The sequence below is a fragment of the Athene noctua genome, chromosome 2, assembly GCF_965140245.1.
Source record: "Athene noctua chromosome 2, bAthNoc1.hap1.1, whole genome shotgun sequence".
Lineage (NCBI taxonomy): Eukaryota > Metazoa > Chordata > Aves > Strigiformes > Strigidae > Athene > Athene noctua.
Genome location: NC_134038.1, coordinates 95024065 through 95044621, shown reverse-complemented (window position 1 = coordinate 95044621; position 20557 = coordinate 95024065). Strand labels below are relative to the sequence as shown.

Below are 20557 nucleotides of genomic sequence, written 5' to 3'. Positions count from 1 at the left end.
GACCTAAATTAACAATGCCAAATACTGCAACTAGACTTCCAAGCCGTAAGAAACTCTTTCAGGGACAGCATTAAACAAGATCCTTCTGAGGCCCCTGTACTTCCTTAAGCTTAGAGACAAAAGTTTATTAACAACAATAAAATTAAGCAGGAATAAGATTTTTATAAGTGTACCAAAAACCTGGCCTGACACATTCTGACCTGCTGTTTTCTTTAATCTTTTTGAAAATTTATGGTTTTCAAGCACAATTTTTCAGGAAACTTCATGTTTAAAGAAAACAAGTGTTATTGGATGGTAAGGACAATTAAAGCAGTTTTAAATTTTAGCATTGGGAAAAAAAGGGGGGGGGGGGGGGGGGAGAGAAAGAATTAAGAGAAAGGATGTCAGAAGGGGAAAAGGTTTTATCCTTAAGAGCAAACATGGTTGAAGAAGTCCCAAGTACATCCTGCCCTCCCCTCAAAACTGCACCCCTTTACCAACCAAGCAAACGTAAGCCCCAGCTACTTTCCAGAACCAGGCAAAGCCCTCATGCAGTTGCTTTCCTCTCACACTCCACTGTTGAGCAATCCTGATGGCACACAGCACAGAACAACTTGCTGCATCACACAGCTCAAGGAGGAAAAAATAGATGGGCACAGTAATGCTGGGGACACGGTACAAATGGAGCCGAATACCTCCCCCTGGGCACATACACACACAGGCACACATGCAAGCAAGGAAGCTGCACTAGATAAGAGAAGCACAACTGGTTAAAGCAGGGTCTCTGCATCATCCCGATATCAGCAGTCACCAAGTAACTTGAGGGGCAAGGAAGTAAGAGGTTATCACTGCACACACACAAGTTGTGCAAACTTTTCCCAGCACTGAGGACGGCATCCTTGCAAGAGGTTTCACGTGCTCAGACCATTTCCTCTCCTGTTCCTGAACATGTGGTCCTCCTTCCTCACCAGCAGTGATCTCACAGTGTTTCCCCACTGAGCAGAGAAGCACTAGGAAAAGGTTTCACATCTTGATACATGTCTGTTTAGTAAAACGTAGTAGCTGGAAACAGAAGTCCCTGCAAGACTTGTGCTACTTTACAGGAGTTTGGGAACTTTCACTCTCAAGTGAAATTAATTTTGGTGCAATCCATGAGCAATATGGATTGCCTTACTCTCTTTACCCTCAGTATGAAACTGTCAAGAAGGACGACACATTGAGATGGCTTGATGTCAAAAATGAGCCACACAGAAGTTATACACCTCCTCTGTTTTAAGACATCTTTCCACATGAAGCACTGGAAAACGGACTCTGAGGATTCACAAAAAAATCACTGAGAATGTTTAGAAAACTTCAGCTAAGAGAGCAGCTTAAGGAGCTCAGCATTATCTACAGACGTCCTCAAGAAACAGAAAGCAGTATTTGCGTAATTGTGTGCTGTTTACCAGTTGTATAATGGTGCTACTACCTTACAGACTGTGTCTTTGCTTAAACTGTGTGCATCATGCAGGTGAACATCGTGGCTCAAAAAACCCGAGTGAAAAGCCCTGGCTAAACTCAAATGCCAAGATTCCCCTCACTGTTTTTTTTTATAGCTAGAGAAGTTTCCCCAAATGCTGACAATCTCCTATCAACGAATAGCCTATTTTTAAAAGAGGGGAGAAAAGAAAGAGGAAAAAACCTGCTGACCCTGAGAGGGGGTATGTTCAGCAGTTTGCTGGTTCCAGCATGCTGAACTAGGAACAGGTTGAGCAGGTTAGATACTGGGGGGAGAGAAGGTAAAGCTGGAAGACATACATTAAAGGTGGAACGCCAGCAACCACAAATGCAGTTTGAGATAGACTTTTTCCTCATTCTCATCGGTATTTGGCCCAGGAGTCTTTTCAGACAACAGGAGGAACAGAGTGAACACACATTTATTTGAGAAGCAATGCAAGTATTTCTGACGTGCACACACAACAAAGTAAAGATTACCTTAAGATACAAACTCTTCCAGCAACTTTCTCACCACCAGCATTTTCTCAACCAAAATGCCAACAAAACAACAGGTTACTTGTTAACCTTGAGAGCTATAACATCTCTGCAAGAATTGCATTAATGTCAGGCTTATGGCAAAGGACTACAATCACCTCAACTCTGTGCAAAGATCGTCTGGATTTTCTAGTGCTTGCTAAATTAAGGCTTGTATTTATTTTGTAGCTCTTCAAGGTGAGAAGGGGAGGTAACATCCTTGAGAATACTAGACCTTCAGAGGAGATGTTCCTGAAAGGGTACTTATGAGGAAAGATCAAGGTCTCCGCTGCCATGCTGCCATGTGCTCTGCAACTAGAGTCTAATCTGTCAAGTGGCTTGTGCTCATTTGAACTGTGACATGGGTAACAAAGCAGCACTAAGCTACACTCAATACGCTCTGTTATACAGAGATTTATGTTATTGCCCATGAGGAGGGTGGTATTACTCTGCTACGTCAGACCACCTTCGCCTTGACTCCAGAAAGTTGCACCAGAAACCTAAACGTATTGAGAGCACATCCCCCTTTTTTTGCCTGCAGAAAACCAAAACATAAAAATCCACCACCTTACAATACACAAGATCAGACTTAGCTATTAAAGGCAACGGACATAAAATCTAGGGCTGAAAGGCACACTGAAGTCTTTCTTATGTTTAGGTACTGAAGAGCTCTGGAGATGCAAGTATAATGTTCCTCATTGTGTACACTTCAGTTCTCAAGAACAATGGAGCTAATTAAGGTCTGCGTATAAATCTTAACTCTGCACTTCCTTGCTTCACTTGATTCTAATCAGATCTCAGCATTCGTGTTTTTGTGTTAACTTCCTTTGCTGTTCTTTAATGATAACTGAAGGGGGATACTGTCCAAGGCTACAAGCAGCATGTAACATGTCTGAAATCATGACATCGCCTTTCAGCTCTGATGGCTCACAGAGGTACTGGGGCACAAGAGCTCCTTCAGAGTCTCTTACAGCTGAAGATACCTATGGAGGGTTTTTTTGAGCACCCCATTTATGTATCATGTGAATTAAATAAAAGTTTATATAAAGTCTTTACAAGAGATGACCAATCTACTCAGCAACAGTGAGACAGACAAAAGTTTCTGCCTGGGACCATTAAAAAATACTGTAGTCTTCTAATTCTCATCAAAGACACAGGATACAGACTGTTACCGGTATACTGTTGTTGAAAAGGTCTATCTTTTTTATTTCTTTCCTTTCCCTCCCCTCCCTCCCTCCCTTCCTTCCTTTTTCTCCTTCCTTCCTTCCTTCCTTCCTTCCTTCCTTCCTTCCTTCCTTCCTTCCTTCCTTCCTTTCCTTCCTTCCTTCCTTCCTTCCTTCCTTCCTTCCTTCCTTCCTTCCTTCCTTCCTTCCTTCCTTCCTTCCTTCCTTTTTCTCCTTCCTTCCTTCCTTTTTCTCCTTCCTTCCTTCCTTTTTCTCCTTCCTTCCTTCCTTTTTCTCCTTCCTTCCCTCCCTCCCTCCCTCCTTCCTTCCCTCCCTCCCTCCTTCCTTCCTTCCTCCTTCCTTCCTCCATCCCTTCCTTCCTGTTTTTCCTTCCTTCCTTCTTCAAAACATGGGGATCCCAGAATACCAAACATTTACTCAGGATGTATCTGTTGACAGGAGAGAGACCAAAAAAACTTATTCCACCTGTTTGTCATCCTTATTTACAAAAGGTATTAGCGAAAAATCTATAATAAGAAACACCTTTTAATTTCAAAGAAAACCAAAACAGCTACCACATCTCGCTTGTGTCCTACAGTCATCAATTACTAGAAGCAGAAATTAGTCCTCTGCGTTCATTATCCCTGCTGAAGAATTAGGGCACTTGCATTTGCTGAAGCTTATGTTTCACTAGCATGCTGACAGTATAAGGAATGGATTTGAAAGCCTGTAATACAGCCTGCTTCTTCATATTTAAGAGCACTGCCTACCAATTGCCTACCAATTGCTACATTGAAATAAAAGCTCCTTAGGAGATGACCAAAGAGACATTTCTATTGTGCAAGAAAATAAGAGAAGGCCTTTCCACACGAGTGAAGTGTCAATCATTTTCAGCACAGTGACTTCCTTGGCTATTTGTTTTTAGCTTCAAGATCTTGTATGTTCAGTTTTTCAAAGCTACCCAATGTTTAACACCAAATTTCCACTTGGCCATCTTTGCAAACCACCAGAAACCAACCCATGTTGTAATAAGGCAGCTCCTTTCCTCTTCTGGAAAAAAAAAAAAAAAGCTCATCATGGCATTTGGCTATGCTCTGTCTCCAAAAACTCCCATCTTAAGCAAATGCCAGACTGCACGTGCTAGACTACAGAGATCTTATTTGTACTTAAGAGGCTGGGCATTGTTATTGAACTGCACCCCACAAAGCACACACAACATACTGGAAGCAGGCCAATGCCATAAATAACACAGGAGCAATTCACAGGTGGAATGCAGGGAGAGGATGGATTCGGCCAGATCTTGAGGACACTCTGCCTATTGGATATTTGCAAAGTCACAGGCAGTCTGTACGCACGCCTGACCATGAGACACAGAAGCCTGTTAAAGAGAGCAGGGAAATCATTAAAGTGTATGCATCTCAACCCCTATGCCTTTATCAGGATCCAACACCCATCTTTCAACCAGTACATTACAATCTTCACCATGCATACACTCTTCATTTGCCAGTGAAGATGGCTGGCTAAAACACCAAAAGTCACAGGTTACCCTCCAGCATATGCATTTTCTATCTTTCTCAAAAAAACTCATTCAGCAACATACACACATACAATATGTCATTTAAAAAAGACTTAATCTGAACATCAGAATACTACCATGGCCTGATAACAAAACCAGCTGTTTGTCTCTCCACAGCACATTAAAAAGAGAAGTTTGGGAAAATTATCTAGCACTGAAAATAAGATTGAGAATGAAAGTGCCTTCTTAATTAAAAGAAGAAATACCTTCTTTGATAGGACCCTTTGTAAGCATGCTTCAAAGCATAGCTTCTGCGATCCAGATCTTCCAATTTGAGTTTCAAAGACTTCTGCATGTGGTTGTTACATGTGGTGTTTCGCATGTGCCAAAAAAAAAAAAAAAAAAAATCCCCAAACTTTGAGACCTGTTCCTGAGATGGTGCATAAACAGCCTACAAGTACCTAACCAGGACGTAAATAAAAAGCCATTATGAAGAATTTTGCTGGGTATGGAGTAGGAAGTGGAAGGAGAGAAAGGAGGTAGATACCGATGATGTTTTGGTTTCTATGAAACACTTCAGTTAGTTTGCATTACCACACTAATATGGACAGCCTGGTGCATCAGCCATGGACACTGCACCTTCATTTACCAAACTAGGGAAGCTGTGGCTGAAATACATATATTATCCCTTTAGCCTTTTCAGTCTTGCCACAGAGCCTTTAATAGCTACCCACTGGAAACTGGCAGGAAGGTCATTTCTCGCCTCCCTTCTGGCATTTATATCCTATTAACATTTTCAAGTTGCATGGAGAGCATGTCTTTGGCAGGGAGGAATATGTTATTTTAAAGTAATAGGCACAGACCATCCTCAGTCACAAAAATGGAAAAGGGGCTGTTGCCAACGTCTCTCATCCCCACAGGAAACTGTTTTGGAGCAAGAGTAGGCATCGCCCTTTCCTCTGAAGCCTGATGCATGTTCAACTGGAATGCAACATGGTAAGTCAAGCAAAGTCTTTTCTCTACACCTCAAGGTCTCTTGCTAAAGCTTACAAACCACCACCACCACTAAAACCCACAGCAGCAGCCTGAAACTCCTCTGTCTGTGTTTTGGGGAGATGCAGTGATGGTGACAGAATAAGAGGCTTGCAACCTCCTATTTGGTGGCAGAGTCTAGACTGAAAAGGGCTACTCAAGAGTTGGCACTATTCACAGATAATCTCCTTAGGGAGCTACTGTGACAGTACAGACGGAAAGCCTTTAGTAATTGCAATCTATTGACTGGAGACACTACTTTGGAAATCCCCAGCTTTTCAAAGCTACAGAACACACACACCACCCTCTTTCCATATCGTTATGCTCCTTCTGGAGATCTGAGAATATTCTTCATTTACTGTGACCAAAAGAAAGCTGTAGTGTCTGTGTCTCTAGCGTCAAAGTTTGAGGATTAGCATATCCTAATGCAATTTTCTTCTGTACTGATCACTGCAATGACATTCCAATTACATGAATTTTGAACTCAAATTTACTGTGTTCTAACTCCTTCCTCCAAATTCCTAAAAAGAACCAAGAAAACAACACCTAAAACCCCCAGATCAGTCCCTGATGCTAGAAGGCTTGCTATTTCCAAGAAGACTTGCTCTTTCTACTGCTAGTCAAAAAGAAATCTTGGTAAAAACTCAGCACTGCCTCCAGCTCTCCTCCTTCACAGCAATTCCTGTTCCTGATACCAGAACTGACAGATCTCCCAGTTACTGTACAAGATTGCAACAACGCTCCCCAAACAGCAGGAGCAGCACTGATAGAGAGGCAGTCAGCTTGATGGTATGTTTGGAAGAATGAGAAAATCAGCTTTTCGCGTTGGACAATGAGCACTCTCCAGAGACCTTTGCTCTTTCCAACAGGGATTGTCCCCACAGGAGGCTCAGGCCACTCCTGAGCAGTCTGGCAGCTGTAAGAGAGTTTTCTGGGATGCTCAGGGCTCACGGTTCCCTGTTGAAAATCCTAGCCAAGAGTCACCCTGCTCAGAAAAGGAAGCAGGTTTTAAACTCTTTTTCTGAATGGTGCTGCACAAGAGAACCGTCCCCGTTCACCCCTGTCTGCTGTGCCCATTCAACCTGACTTGTTGACAAGGAGCCAAGGAGCACAGCAAAAAGAAACTGGACTTTATGTGAGAGGCTATGACTCATTTACAAATGAAGTGTTGCATGTATTGTGGGAGCCAGGAAGGGCAGCATCAATTTAACAGGTAAAGAGTACATGCAACACCCCAACACAGCAAGACTTACCCAGAGAAGAGATGGACAGAAAAGAGTGTTTCCACTCCACAAAATGTCTGGCTATTACAAAAAAGTTTTGCCCACATGCAAAAAGACAGCAAATAAGAGCTCTGGAGGGTCTTTTCCTCCCTTCACTTTATTAAGCGAGGAAGAGGAAAAACAACTTTCTATGGAGAAGATGGGCACTTGAGAGTATAACAACACTGATACTTTCTAACCCAGAAAAAGCAACCAAAACTCCTTCCCTCCTCTGCTCAGCTGAATGTCTAATGACCTGGCTGCTATGAGGTGGAAAAACAGATCAGAAATTTCATCCTCTGCCGGAACAGTAATAAGAACTCATATGGCACAGTATTTCCCTTGACAAAACCATTTTGCTGGACTTTTCCCCCTAAAAGGTCTTTTAAACGTCTAGATTAAACAAAAAAGTATAGACAGTTAAATAAGAGCCAGAACAAGGCAGAGGGGAGAAAGAGAAGAGACAATGTACATAGTATGTATCTATACATTTCCCCCCGCCCTGTTCAGATACTGGCAGACTAACTTCTCCCTCTCTCCTCTCTGGTGCACCAAGCTTATTTGATATAAATGCAGTAATACTTGGGGAGGCTCCTGCAGGACCTTCACAAGCTATGTTGATTCTTTAGCAGCACATTCACAACTTTCTGCTAAGCCTACAACTTCTCTCTCTGATCCCACATTCCTCTGTGTGACGTTCCAGGATACCACCGTGCTGGCTACCAGACGCACATTCAAAATCTGATTCTTTGCTGTGTTGGGCATAAAACTGTCACTATTTAGATACTGTAGCACAAAATAGCGAACAATAAAGGAACTGTACACAAAAGCAGAGAAAGATGGACTTATAATTCAGCTGGTGCAGAAGAACAGGCACAGCACCACCATAAGCAAGGCCTGAAGAGCTGCACACAAGGCAGAACTTGGCAAGCAGGTCCTTGCTCTGGGATCCTGAGGCAGAAGCAGTTTTGAATGTGATGCGAGACATTCAGCCACAGCACTGGCAGAGCATCGGACCTGATGCTACAGCTAAGTTTGAGATGCCTATGAAAGAATTTACTTCACACCATCTTAGACTAGAAATACCTGTTTCAGAAGGAGGTACCTGGTGGGTAAAATGAACATCTTCCTTGTGAGTGTGTCAGAGCACCAGATAACAAATTTCATTTCACTTTGCATTCATCCTCATCTGCTTATTTCCACATTCATGCTTTCCACTTCAGCAACAGGATTCACTATTATAGTCTGCTATAGCAGCAAGGTTATTCACTGCAGAAAGTTGGTGGCATAGTCCTGCCAATCACAACCCTCCTTTAGCAAAACTAGCCTGTTTCGGTGCACTCAGGATCTTGCCTGTCACCAGTGTGGGGTCACTTGCTGCAGTGCCACCAAGCTCAGTAACAGGTTTCTCCAATGTCCCGCTGAGTTGCTGTGGTGCAGGCCTACACAAGGAATTTTACAGAGTAGACAGGAACCTATCAGATGGAAAGAACTTTTAATAGGAAGATTTTCCTTGCATGAACTTAGGTCCTTCTTAGTGCAGTCAGTAAATACACCACTCCCTCCTGGTCCCTTCAAGCAACATCTTGTTAAAAGAAAAAAATTAAAACCCAATCTTCTGATCAGAAGGTTCTGCTCTATACTTACTTCTTTTGGGCAAGTCACTGAGTCTGGCAATTCTGGCAAATGTGTTACTAAAGCACAGTAAGAGTTGGTATACACGGAAACCTGCATAAGCAAAGGTGACTACATCAACATCTCATAACCCTGGAGTCAAGCCTCAGGGGAAGCCTCCCTTTCCTGCTTCTGGGAGAGGATGAGGATATTCCTAGCGAGCAAAAAACCAAACAAACCCTACAAGCAGCCTTTCAGCAGACAGCCTGTGCTGAGGACCCGGACACAAGTTTCTGACCACCCCTGAGTCCCAGCACTGGAATTCACCCCTGGATGCTGACAGTGCCATCAGCTGCAACTCAGCAGTCGCCCTGCCTTCCTCGGGGCAGACAGAGTAATGACCCAGGCTGGCAAACATGTGGCTCCCAACACCTCTGGTCAGATGAGTCAGATGTGTAATTTATTTAATGCCCAAGGCCAGTATCTCCTCTGAATATCTTTGTGTCTTTCCCTCCTCATTTTATGTCTCTCTCCAACTCTCTCCAATTCCAATCAAGTGTAAGTTAAATAAATATGGAATTACAAAACTGCATTCCCTCCTGTTTCTCCTCTGTTTTGACATAGCTGTTTAACCTGGACAATACAATATAGAAAAGGTAAAGCTGCGAGCAGCTGCTGTTTCCTTTGTGTGACAATCTTTCCTATTGTCACCAAAATCACCCCTTTCATTCCACCTATAGCACACTGCTTGGAAAATGACTGGTAATAATCAAGGAAACAAGATTTCTTCCCTCCCACAAAGAACCAGTCTATAACCATCACTCTTGTCATTTTGCTTGTAAGCTATATTCCTTTCCCCCACCTGTCTTGCAGTTTCTTTGTAGGTTGTAAACTCTTTGATATGGGGACTAAAGCTATGTGGGAATTCACAAAGTCTTAATCAGCTCTAAGGTGTTCTAAGGTGTTCCACCCATGCAAATAAATGAACACTGAATCGGGGAATGACAGAGGGGAAAGAACATACATGTGATTTAACATTTTGCTTCAACAGTTGACAACTGTACATATTGCTACAACCCTATGAAAGAAAATACATAAAATATGTTTGGCAGCTTGGGTTACAGAGAAATTTCCCAGATGATTGTCTATAGTACAAGTAAGTACAAGCAAATACTGAGGTATGTATTTAAAAACAAGATCAATTATTCTGAAGAGGCATCCTCATGATGGCACTTGGATCCCTAACTACGTAACATATAGCACCATCACAGCTGTTCTGATACAACCGCTTGCATTGCATGACTCTGAAACCACAAAATTAGAAGCTCCTATACAGCTTGGCTATATATTTTTGTCCTCTGAGAAAAATCCATCCCATTTGTCAAAATAATAATAATACTACTAATAAAACCAAAAAAGCAATACTTCTGGATATCCATAACAACTCTTGGTAACACGTGAAGAGAGACAGAAGATTTTTTTCAATTCTGACTTCCTGCCACAACTTGAGCATCCTAGTAGTTGTAGTATGTGTCATGCCATACTTGTAGATCACAGACAGTCTGCATTTTCTGCCCAAGTAAGTGTCTTTAGTCAGCTTGCAAGTGCTTCCAAGGAAACAAAACAGCCCCCTATCCTATAACTCTTTCCAAACTCCTGGGTCATGATCAGCACTCACCTGTGCATGTTTCCATTGGTGGTGAAGGACTGTCCACATACTGAACATTTGTAAGGCCTTTCACCTGAGTGCACCAGCATGTGGCGATCAAGGGAGCTCGCTGAGCTCAGAGACTTTCCACAGATGCTGCAGGAATGGTCTGTCCCTCCAGTGTCAGTGTTATGCTAGAGAAAGCAATGATTTTTTTTCATTGAATGCCCCTCTGAAGTGCCAGTTAAGTATTATCGACGACTATAAATATCTTAAGAGCCACTCGTCACAATACCTTACATTAAGGTGTGCCCTGTATACACCTCCCCCTCGAAGCCCTCCCCACTCAACTCCACCCCCACCCTTCAATTTTAACCCCTTAATGCACCAGCACAAGTAGCTGTTTCATACAGGCTGCAATGCCTGCCACATGCAGCATTTCTACTGGGTATGCAGCAGAAGAGGAAGAGTATAGAAAGGGACTCAGGAACAACTCATCACACAGTGGCACCTTAGGATACTTTAAGCTGTGCAGTGTTTTGGGGCTGGGGCTGGGTAAGTTTTGGGGGAAAACAGAAAGAGGATATAATTACAAACTTCATGGCAGAAGACAGACACTTAAAACCAAACACTCTTTAAAGATACTAATTTAAAACTGACCGTGTAGCAAGAAAACAGAAATAAATTGCTTCTGAGTGCACATGCAGACTTCTATGGCCATAGGAATGCATTACAGGGCCAAAGTACGGCCATTAGCTACTGTGTTATATGTACCATTCTTTCTTACTTGCATTCAGAGACTTGAAGATTTCTTCACATACCAAAAAAAACCCACCAGGAGAGTAGGAAAAAAAAATTAAGTAACAGTTGTAGTACAGGAGGGAAAACTGAAGTAATACGTATCTAGAGGACTCACAGTGGTGAGCCACAACTTTTAGCATCCAAAGCAGAGCCTTCTGACATAGAAAAGGCCAAACATCCTTAAAAAGTATGCATATATTTCAAGAAGAGCAAGAAGAGGCCTGTAGCTGACAAAAAAAGTGCATCATCCATTAAAAAACTGTATTTTTAATTTTGCCTCCCAAAATTGCTATACCCTGCAAAGGACTGAGAGGTTCTTCTACACTGAGATGGTTTAAAAATTGTCTTCCTGTTTCTTAATTTGCATGACCAGTAAAGAGTTCTGTACTCAAACAGGATAACAAAACAGGACTTATGCCTCATGGTGGAAGTGGTTTTTCAGATCCTCGGGATACCTTAAGCTATGCAGAACAGGACATACATCCTTGTTTGAGCCACTGTTGGGGGGAGTGTTGGGGAAGGAAGGGAAGAAAATTACCCAACTCAGGGTTGGGTTTATGGAGTTTATTTTTAAAGAAAAAACAAGGGGAAGGCTAAAATAAAAGCAAAACAATTTCTGGTTTGCACATGGAATTGTTTTCCACCACTGTAAAATGCACACTGGTAAAGAGAAACTCTTAATAAAAGTAAGAAATCAAGAGCCAGTACTCTGCATACCTGACGAATGTGCATAGTTAGCTGGTGCTGTGTAGTGCAAATCTTTTCACACAGAGGACAGGTATAGGAAGACTTCTCTTCTTTTGTTTCCTGTGAACAAAACAAAACAAAACTAATCAGGAGTATCTATATAAAAGAACTCAAAAGCTGTTACTGCTGGGGATGGAAAAATTATTATCCATCCTAAGTACAAAAGGCCACTGCGAACAGAACAACTTGCATGTATATATTTATCATCCTGATAGATCCCTCAGGGAAGTTTCAGAAACTTCTGAATTTATAAATAGGGGCTATTTCAACTACCACAGAAGTACAGCAGCTGTTTTAACAGCACACGGATACTCAGCAGTAGCAGTTTAGGACAGGAAGTGAAGGCAATTATTGCAACCAGCTCCAACTGCCAGGAGGAATTTAGGTGAGCAGAAAGTAATTCCTGGAACACCGCCAGAGTATGTGGGCAAACGCCACGAATCTTCCCAAAAGATCTTTAATAAGCACAAGTCATCAGGACTTCAGGTTTTCCGCCCCATCTCAATGGCAAGGCAGTATCTTAGTGCCCTTTTCTAGGGGCTGTATGTTCTGCTCTGTGGCTGACTCAGAAGGAAGAGTGGCATTTACTGAATCACCAGCACCATTTCCCTTAGCATCCTGTGTTTCTCCTGCAAGCATCCCATCCGGGCACACCAGCCAGGCCCAACCCTTCTGAAGCTTGCAAGATCTGATGAGATCATAGCAAGAAAGAGGTGACAGTACAGGAGTGTACGTGACTCAAGATGAACATATTATGAACCCAGTTCTTCTCCACCCAGGTGAGAATCAGGAGTAACCACGGTCAAACCACGAGTACAAACAATGAAGCCAACTGGAGAACTCAGCTTGATTTAAGTATGCCCTTGAGATACTGAGCGAAGTTGCCACTCATTCAGCTAAGGATGAAATGGCACTCTCGCAGGAACCGAAGGCATTTGCCTGAATTGTCTACAAGGATGCCTACTACATGACATAAAGGGTATTTTCGCCATCTCACCAAGAAGCCCAGGCGTGACTTCTGCACTGATGCCTGTATATTAAAAGAAAGATGGTCTGTTACTGAAAGTTAAACCACCATTTTCTGTAGAACAATGCAAATCTTTCCCAGCTAGGTAGATCCACTGCCTGCTACCTACAAGTAATCATCTCTGCATGACTGATGGCAAAGTACAATATTTATGCCAAAAGAACATGTTCTACTGAACCTCTTTGCTGGCTATTTTAGGTGTCATTAGTAAAACCATTGAAAACAATCAAAAAAAGAAAACCCACCCTCAGCAGCTCTTTAGTTGGGAGTGAGTTGAATGGTATGAGTGTATGGGTGCATTTCCTCTCTCCACAAAATTATTTTCCCCCATTGTCATCCCAAAAGTCATCAACTCTGAAGCAATCATTTCCAGATTATCAGACACAAGCATTTGTGAGGATCGCTGAGAATGAATAGCCCAAGTCTCTGTGACAAATTCTCTAGCATGTTAGGAGAGAAGATGCTGACACAGTGTTAAAGAAAGGGTCTTTTAAATCTCAATAAAGCAATGTCCCCTCCTATATGATTTAGGGAACCATTCTGGAGAGTACCCCATTAAAATCTAACACTGTTTTTTCAGAAATAGGGCCATGATAATTTTCTGTTAACTCCAGTGACCTGTAGACGTGGATTAAAAGTCATTTTTCCATTTTGCTTTAAGTAAACAAAACTTGTGACTTCACTTCTAAAAGGATCAGGACTGCAATGATTAGGTTCTCACTCTTCCTTACTGTTTCTCTTGTACATCTTTTTCTAACTGTGTTTCAGGGCTCTCCATCCTAAAGGTAATCACTGTAGGCCACACACATAGGCCAAAGCCTAACATACTATTAGTGCAAAACATTAGAAAGCAAGCAAGAAAGGCTGCCATTATGAAGTCTGAACACCCCAAGAAAATTAAAATGCATTATCCCAGTGTCCTCTCCACTTTTTTATACAAACATGTAATTCGTACACGGTTATTCCATCCTACTTACACAACTTTAATTTTACTATATGCAACCTGTCTGTGGAGTAATGTTCAGCTCCAATTATACTGCAACCCTGTTAAAGTTGGCTCAGGACAGAGAACAAACACACTGTGCTGTGAGGAAAATCCCTACAGCTGTGCTGACAGTTTAGATGGTATTTAATCCCCAGGGTATTTCTGTGAAATTATCAACCTACTACTTCCCCCCCCCCCCCTTAAATGTGCTGCAGTTCTACATGATGCACTTGATTGTTTCAAAACCTGCTTTCCAGACTGCCTGGTCTTCAAATCAGCAAATTAACAGAAGATAGAGTAATTACTGGTTCACCTTGAAGCAAAGATCAGAAACACACTATAGCTGAGCCTGAGCTGATTAGTACTGAATCTCAGGTTTATTATTAACTAAAACCCAAACTTTCTCCAGTGGTCACACAGGGTACATGCTGCATACCATAACACAGCTCAAGCAAATCCAGGGTAGCTACAACAGGAATGCTGTTGAATGACCCAATCCAGACCAAAAATCATTAGCATCCCTACTGTAAAAGCACCCCCCACTCACAAATTTAAAACATAGCACTCAGCTACCCCACGAGACTCAGGTTGGTGAAAACACACTTCCTGAACTGAAAGATAAAATTAGCAGCAAATTTGCTAGCTACTCTCCCTTTAGTAAGTCAGCCTGGCACAACTGTTCTGCATTCAGCTGACAGCAAATGTTTTTGGAGTTGTGCATTAAGTCTATTTGTTTTTCTCCAGCTCACAGAAACATAACTTGGTTACACTTTTTATTTCCTTTAAGAGCAAAGCAAATGAGAAGTTAAAATGGATGCTGCTTGATGTCAGAACATGTTTCTTAGACTATGGGTAGACTACAGCCAAGATAAAGTCAGCATTATAAAGGGAACCATAGCCTTTGGGACAAAGGTTCAGGGCAGAATGTTTCACTGCCAACTCATGGGAAACAGCAGTCAGACCCAGAAAACTAGCTGTTATTATCCTTGAAATTTTAATAAGGGGTACATTCTGACCAGAATCTGAGATCTCTGCGCTGCTACACACTAAAACAATTCAGTGCTTTCATTCTGCTATGCTGAAAGTGGAAATTTGCTGTATGAGAGGTTGCTAACCAGACTGATACCCACTTAATATTTCACATCTCACTTCTATTTTCTCAGTAATGTAGCCATTTGCCCCTCTGGTGATAATGATCTTTCAGCCTAAAAAACAAATAGGCTATTTACTATGTTTTAAATGTATTTGTTTATTTTTATGCTCTAAGAATCCCTCTTAATCCCATCACATTTACTCTCGAGCTTCCTTTGATTCAATGCCCACTGAAATATCAGGTGGAATAAAGGTCACTAACGCTAATAAACTTCCCTGAAGCCAAACCACATGGTGTACCGGTGGACAGCTGTGTAATTGCACTGCCACTGAGACTAGTCTGAACTCCAGTGCCTCACTTCACATGATGAAATCAAGGAACCTGGGCAGCCCCTATGTGGGAACACTGCAAATAAACCTTAAAGCCAGGTGCTAGACAATACAATCCCATGAATACAGTTGCCCATATACTACCCAGACTCTTACATTTAAGAATGTTCATTTACAGTTAATGGCTTTTAACTCCTTTCAACCAAAAAAATTCAAGACAAGTCATAAATCTGTCAACTGGGCAGCTACTTGGCGAGCTATTAATAAACTACTATAGAAACATCACATGAGTCATGTCTCTCAACCCTTCTGGTCCCTGTTACATCTTGATTCATTTACAAGTTCTCCATGCTTCACCACAAGCTCTGAAGTCAAATGGACAAAGAGATTTGGGGTGTTTCCTGATGTTCTGCAGCACCTTCATGAGTAGGGCTTGGTCCAGCAAGAGAAAAATGTGGATATAAACAATCACAGCTTTAAATGAGACAACTCTCTCCTTTGACTTGTTTAGATCAATATTGCTATCAACTGGTGCCATCAACTGGTAAATGGAAAAAAAGTGATAAAAGCTACATATATTTGTTCTGCAAGATCTGTACAAAGCATTCTGCAATAGCTCTTCATAGTTTTATTAACAATGAAGTAAGGACACCTTAGACTACACATGTGTGAACTGAGTGTCCTGACAGATGTTTCATTCTAGCAACACCTTTAACCTTGTCACCTGGATTTTCCCTGGTGACAGCCACACACTTCATGAGGGGCCCCACATGATGGCTGAGCCAAGCCTCCCTGCCACATCACTCTGCTCCTCTCTGGACTATATGTCTTCTCCTAGTTTCATGAAATGAACGGGTCCACCAACAGATTAGGTAAATGCAAGCGCCTAGAGAAAAGAATGCCACAGAGAAGATCAGCAATTCTTAGGTGGCTTTGCCACTGCTAGTGGGATCTGCTACACCAGCTCACCACTGGATGACATTGGAGCTCATGCTCAAATCTTTAACGTGTGAATCCAAGCAAGTGGACCCCTCTGATTCCCAGTTTTCTAAAGTTATGTTCTGGAGAGCCACCAGAAAACATATGCAGAGAAGCAATGGTGGAGGCAAAAAATACCCACTGAGAGGCAAAAAAGGCAAAATAATCAAAGAAACATAATTATGTCTTATCACTTCCCATGCAGCTGCTTGTCTCCCTTTTGCCCTCCCTGCATATGGGTTTACATACCTGGTTCCTCCTGCCAATTCGATTTGGTGCAGGAGACTTTGAGGGAGATTTGACATTTTGAGAGTTCCCGCCATTTTCAGCAATCTTCCCCACATTCATCACTGCTGACATCATGGCGTCAATGGAGGACAAGTCTGCTCCGTCCAAACTGTTTGGTGAACTTGGTGATACCTTGTAGCTGTTTAAGCTTTCCAGCTGCTTCTCTGGAATTAAAAACAAAAACATGCATAGGAGTTGCTAGGCCATCTGAAAAAAACCTACATCATCACAGTACTTTCAACCACCTGTAACTCACATCACACTCTGCTGGATCATCATGGAGCACAAGCAACAGCCCACAGTAACTGGAGTTCTTGTAAAAGGAGAAGTTTCTCATACTGGAATGCACGGGACAAGGTAGGCATTTCTTCTCATAGGACAGTCATGTTATCTTAATTTTCAACCTTAATTCAGTATGAGGCTTATAGAGTGATTTACCTTAAACTCCTGCTGTAAAACAGTATTATTTGTGGTACCTTGTGATTACCGTGAACTTGTAGAGCAGTACTGATGAATGCATGCTCTGGCAAGCACAATCATTCAAGCAAGCACGTGTTTTGAGCAGAACTGCAAAATTAAGGCATTAGTAACAGAGTGTAGGGTACTGGGTTCTCTTTCCAGCATAGCTTAAGCCAACTCTGTATATGGAACAAGATAAATTAGCAAAAATCTAACCAAAACAAAACCTCAAATCTCCCCAAATGTCTCTTTACTGCCACAGCTGGTTTTTTTTTTTCTTTTTGGTCTACCAAACTGTATTAGTCCATAGAGCATATGTATTACATCCACAACTAATGCCACAGCTAAAGTTGTTCCGATTCAGACTTTTCCATCACATTTTGCATGTATCAAGGATGCCACATGTCAGATACCAAATTCCAAACACACCTAAAATCTCATCTCTGGTTTCTCAATATACCATGTGTTGAGGTTATGTCAAACACACAGGTAAGGCCTTCCACCTTCCTCTTTCTGAGTTTAAAAAGGAAAATGCTTTCAAACTAAACACTCCTTTACCCCAAAAGAAGTCTCCCAAACAAACAGGAACACTCTGCAAGTCTATTGCTCTGTCACCTCTGGCAGAGAGCACAGAATCAGCATGTGTGCTGTGAGAAAGTCACTGTAACACAAGAGGATGTGAGTGTGAACAAGGAGGAACACGTTTGTCTGTGAACATTCAATCTCTGCATAATACGGTCTTTGGAAGATAAGTTTGAGCATTATAAACAGGTGGTTTTTTGAGGCTAAGTAATGTGGTGCCAACTTACTAGGAGCCAAGAAAATCTTAGTTTGGAAGCCTACAGTGGCAGTCAAGTATTTATGTGCCCATGCTTCTGCTCAACCTATTTTATACTTTTCAGACAGATAAAGTTCAGGAATGGTGAAAGAAATGTATGCACCAGTGCTTCTGCTCAATGTATCATACACTCTTCACACAGATATCAGGTATGGATGTGTAAGAAACGTCTCTACAAGCCTTAATCAGTGCCCTAATTTTCAGAGTTACACAGAGGTAGTCAAACCAGTTACCTTCATTTTTATCCCCTGACTGACTGTGGCTCTCTTCTTGGTTGCTGGTCTCCTCACTTAGTGTAGTATCTATAGTAGCGTCTGGCTCTTCAGCCTCTTCTTCAGCAGCACCCTCTAGCACTATGTGAGGAAGAAGGAAAAAAAGAGAAAGTGAGTAAGTTTTTCTGGAAGCCATTTTAGCAAAATAAAACTACAGCTCTTTCGTTTGAGGGCTCCCCTGACAGAAGGACATAAACAGCACCAGCACAGCCAAACATCCACTCCCACGAGTGGCTGGACACTGGGCTGGGAGATGCTGTTGCCTCAGCCAGTGGCACAACCTGGGCAAACGAAGAGAGGAAACCCTTACTGGCTTGGTCCCCAGTATTCAGCCAGCAAAAAAAAAAAAGAGAAGGGAGAGAAGAGAGCAAACTAGCCTATCACTGATGGTCATGACATTTGGTTAAGAAGTTGGAAGACTATTCCGCAGCTAGAGAATTTAAGTAATTCAATTTCATACACACATTCCTCCCCTCTTCTCTTCTTGGAGGATTAACATTTGCTCCAATACATGAATTCATGGTGACCTTTTTCTTCCTTCCAACAGTGGTGAAATGACTACTGAGGTTTCTGGGACCATTTGGCACATTTGTCACACCCACTGCCCAAGGTTTCCAGATGAGCTGAAGACATAAGCAACCATCGTATGTGCCAACAGAATTTCTCCACACCCCTTTCTGAAACCACAACCTTATCATGCTATCGCTGGGGTTTCAGGAAGGATGCCTGTTCTGGCTGAAGAATGACGGGGCAGTTAAACATCATTTTTAGAGGTGATGGGGGATGATCGACGCGTAAGAAAGAGAGGAGCTCTCTGCCTGCGGCACCATGGTGATAGCCTCTGGAAAAGGTTATCTGTAATATGGAAAACTACTGGTACATTTTTAATGGAGAAATACACCTTTATAACCTTACAAGCAAAACAGTTATTTCAATATGGAAATGAATGCACTGTGGACATTTCTTCATCCCAGATTTCCAAATCGCATCCAGCAAATTTAATACAGGTTTTCTTTTTTTCAGAAAGCCAAGACCATCAGCCTTAAACCGCAGTTAACACAGTTTCTTCCTTTTAAAAAAATATATTCTCAAGGGTGACATGCAAATCAATCACATAACACATCTTCAAATGCTATCTGAACAGCATTTGCAAACAATAAATGACTACATTATCCCAACTACTGACATTTTAGAGCACACAAGAAAAGGCAAAGAGAAAGGGCCCGACTTGTGTCAAGCAGTTCCTCATTTCACGCAATGCCAGACAAAGCAACAGATTCAAGCTTCCTACGTTTAACTGCTGACCCTCTCAGGAGCGGCACACAGATTATTTGGCACAGCAAGTCAGCACAGTCTAGAGACAAAATCTAGGACCCGACTAAGCCCGGTGTTTAAGGCTCTGGATAGTATCAACTTCTTAACAAATACTGTTTTCAATTTTCATCTCCAAAAACAGGCAAAAAGAATATTTTTATGCTATCCTGAACAGCTCAAGGTAACTCTTCCCTAGTAGTTTTTGTACTTTTCTGCTAAGAAAACTCTAGTGGTCCCTGCAACAAAGAAATTTCTTGATGCAAGGTGATGCCAAGCACCCATCCTTCTGTATTTTCTCCAATAACTATGTGAGCTATGTATTTGGTTTTATTTTATTTGTCCTTAACTGTTGCAACTTTGTTGTTTTGTTGTTTTTAAAAAACATCCATCTCATTCAAAAGCAACACAGTACATTTGTGGGGGGTTTTTTCTCTCTCTCAATTGTTTTTTAACCACTTATGTGGTAGCTGACAATTTTTAATAGAGTAAGCATTAAAAAGTCATTTTCAAGACTGGCCTAAATCTTCTAAGTCACTTGCTGTTACCTGTTTAGTACCATCAAAAATAAGGCCCAGTTTAAATTACTAGGACAGATTTCTGTTAAAATAATGCAAGTAAGTGCTTTAGCCCTTAAAAGAACCCCAACGAAACAAAACAACTCTCCTTTCCAAAGTAGACTATTCCTTCCTCTTTCAGTCAATACCTACGACATTATTGTCACCACTGATTGATCCTGGAAAAAGTCAATCTACTGTGTAACTGTGAAGACTCCTGTGTTGGCCAATGTAACTAAGATTGCTGAGGAGCTTCCCAGAGATCAAGAGTCAAAATTCCTAGTGCTACTTTTAGTAACAGTAAAAAAGTGAAATGTTCATCCCAAAGAGAAGAGGCAGGCATATATACACACATTAACAATCCTACCTCCTGGCTTTGAAACACCTGCCAGCTTGCTCTCTGTTCTTTCAGGAACAAAACTATATATTATGCTACTACAGTCTTTCACAATTTCTATGAACCAACAGCTATTTTATTTCTGAATTTAAGTATCTTCCTGGTAACAGAAACCAGGTAACGCAAATGTATAGTCACAGATCTTGTTTTTAAAACCATCTTCCATATATTAAAAATTTCCTATTTTGGAAGTAGTTGAAAGATTGCAAATTTATTTCTGAAAAAATAGGTATCATTGTTGCATACTTTTA

At 41.7% G+C, this 20557-nt stretch overlaps 1 protein-coding gene across 3 annotated transcripts in view; it reads right to left on the bottom strand.

Moving 5' to 3' along the window:
• The window catches only part of RREB1 (ras responsive element binding protein 1), a 125053-nt gene that overhangs the window by 50061 nt on the left and 54435 nt on the right, over positions 1-20557 (bottom strand). For all 3 annotated transcript variants that reach the window (XM_074899634.1, XM_074899636.1, XM_074899637.1), the window contains 4 exons: positions 18003-18122; positions 16434-16636; positions 11743-11832; positions 10255-10418 (listed from right to left, as the gene is read on the bottom strand). In XM_074899634.1, the coding sequence (XP_074755735.1) occupies positions 10255-10418; positions 11743-11832; positions 16434-16636; positions 18003-18122 (577 nt within the window). The remainder of the gene's footprint in view (positions 1-10254; positions 10419-11742; positions 11833-16433; positions 16637-18002; positions 18123-20557) is intronic.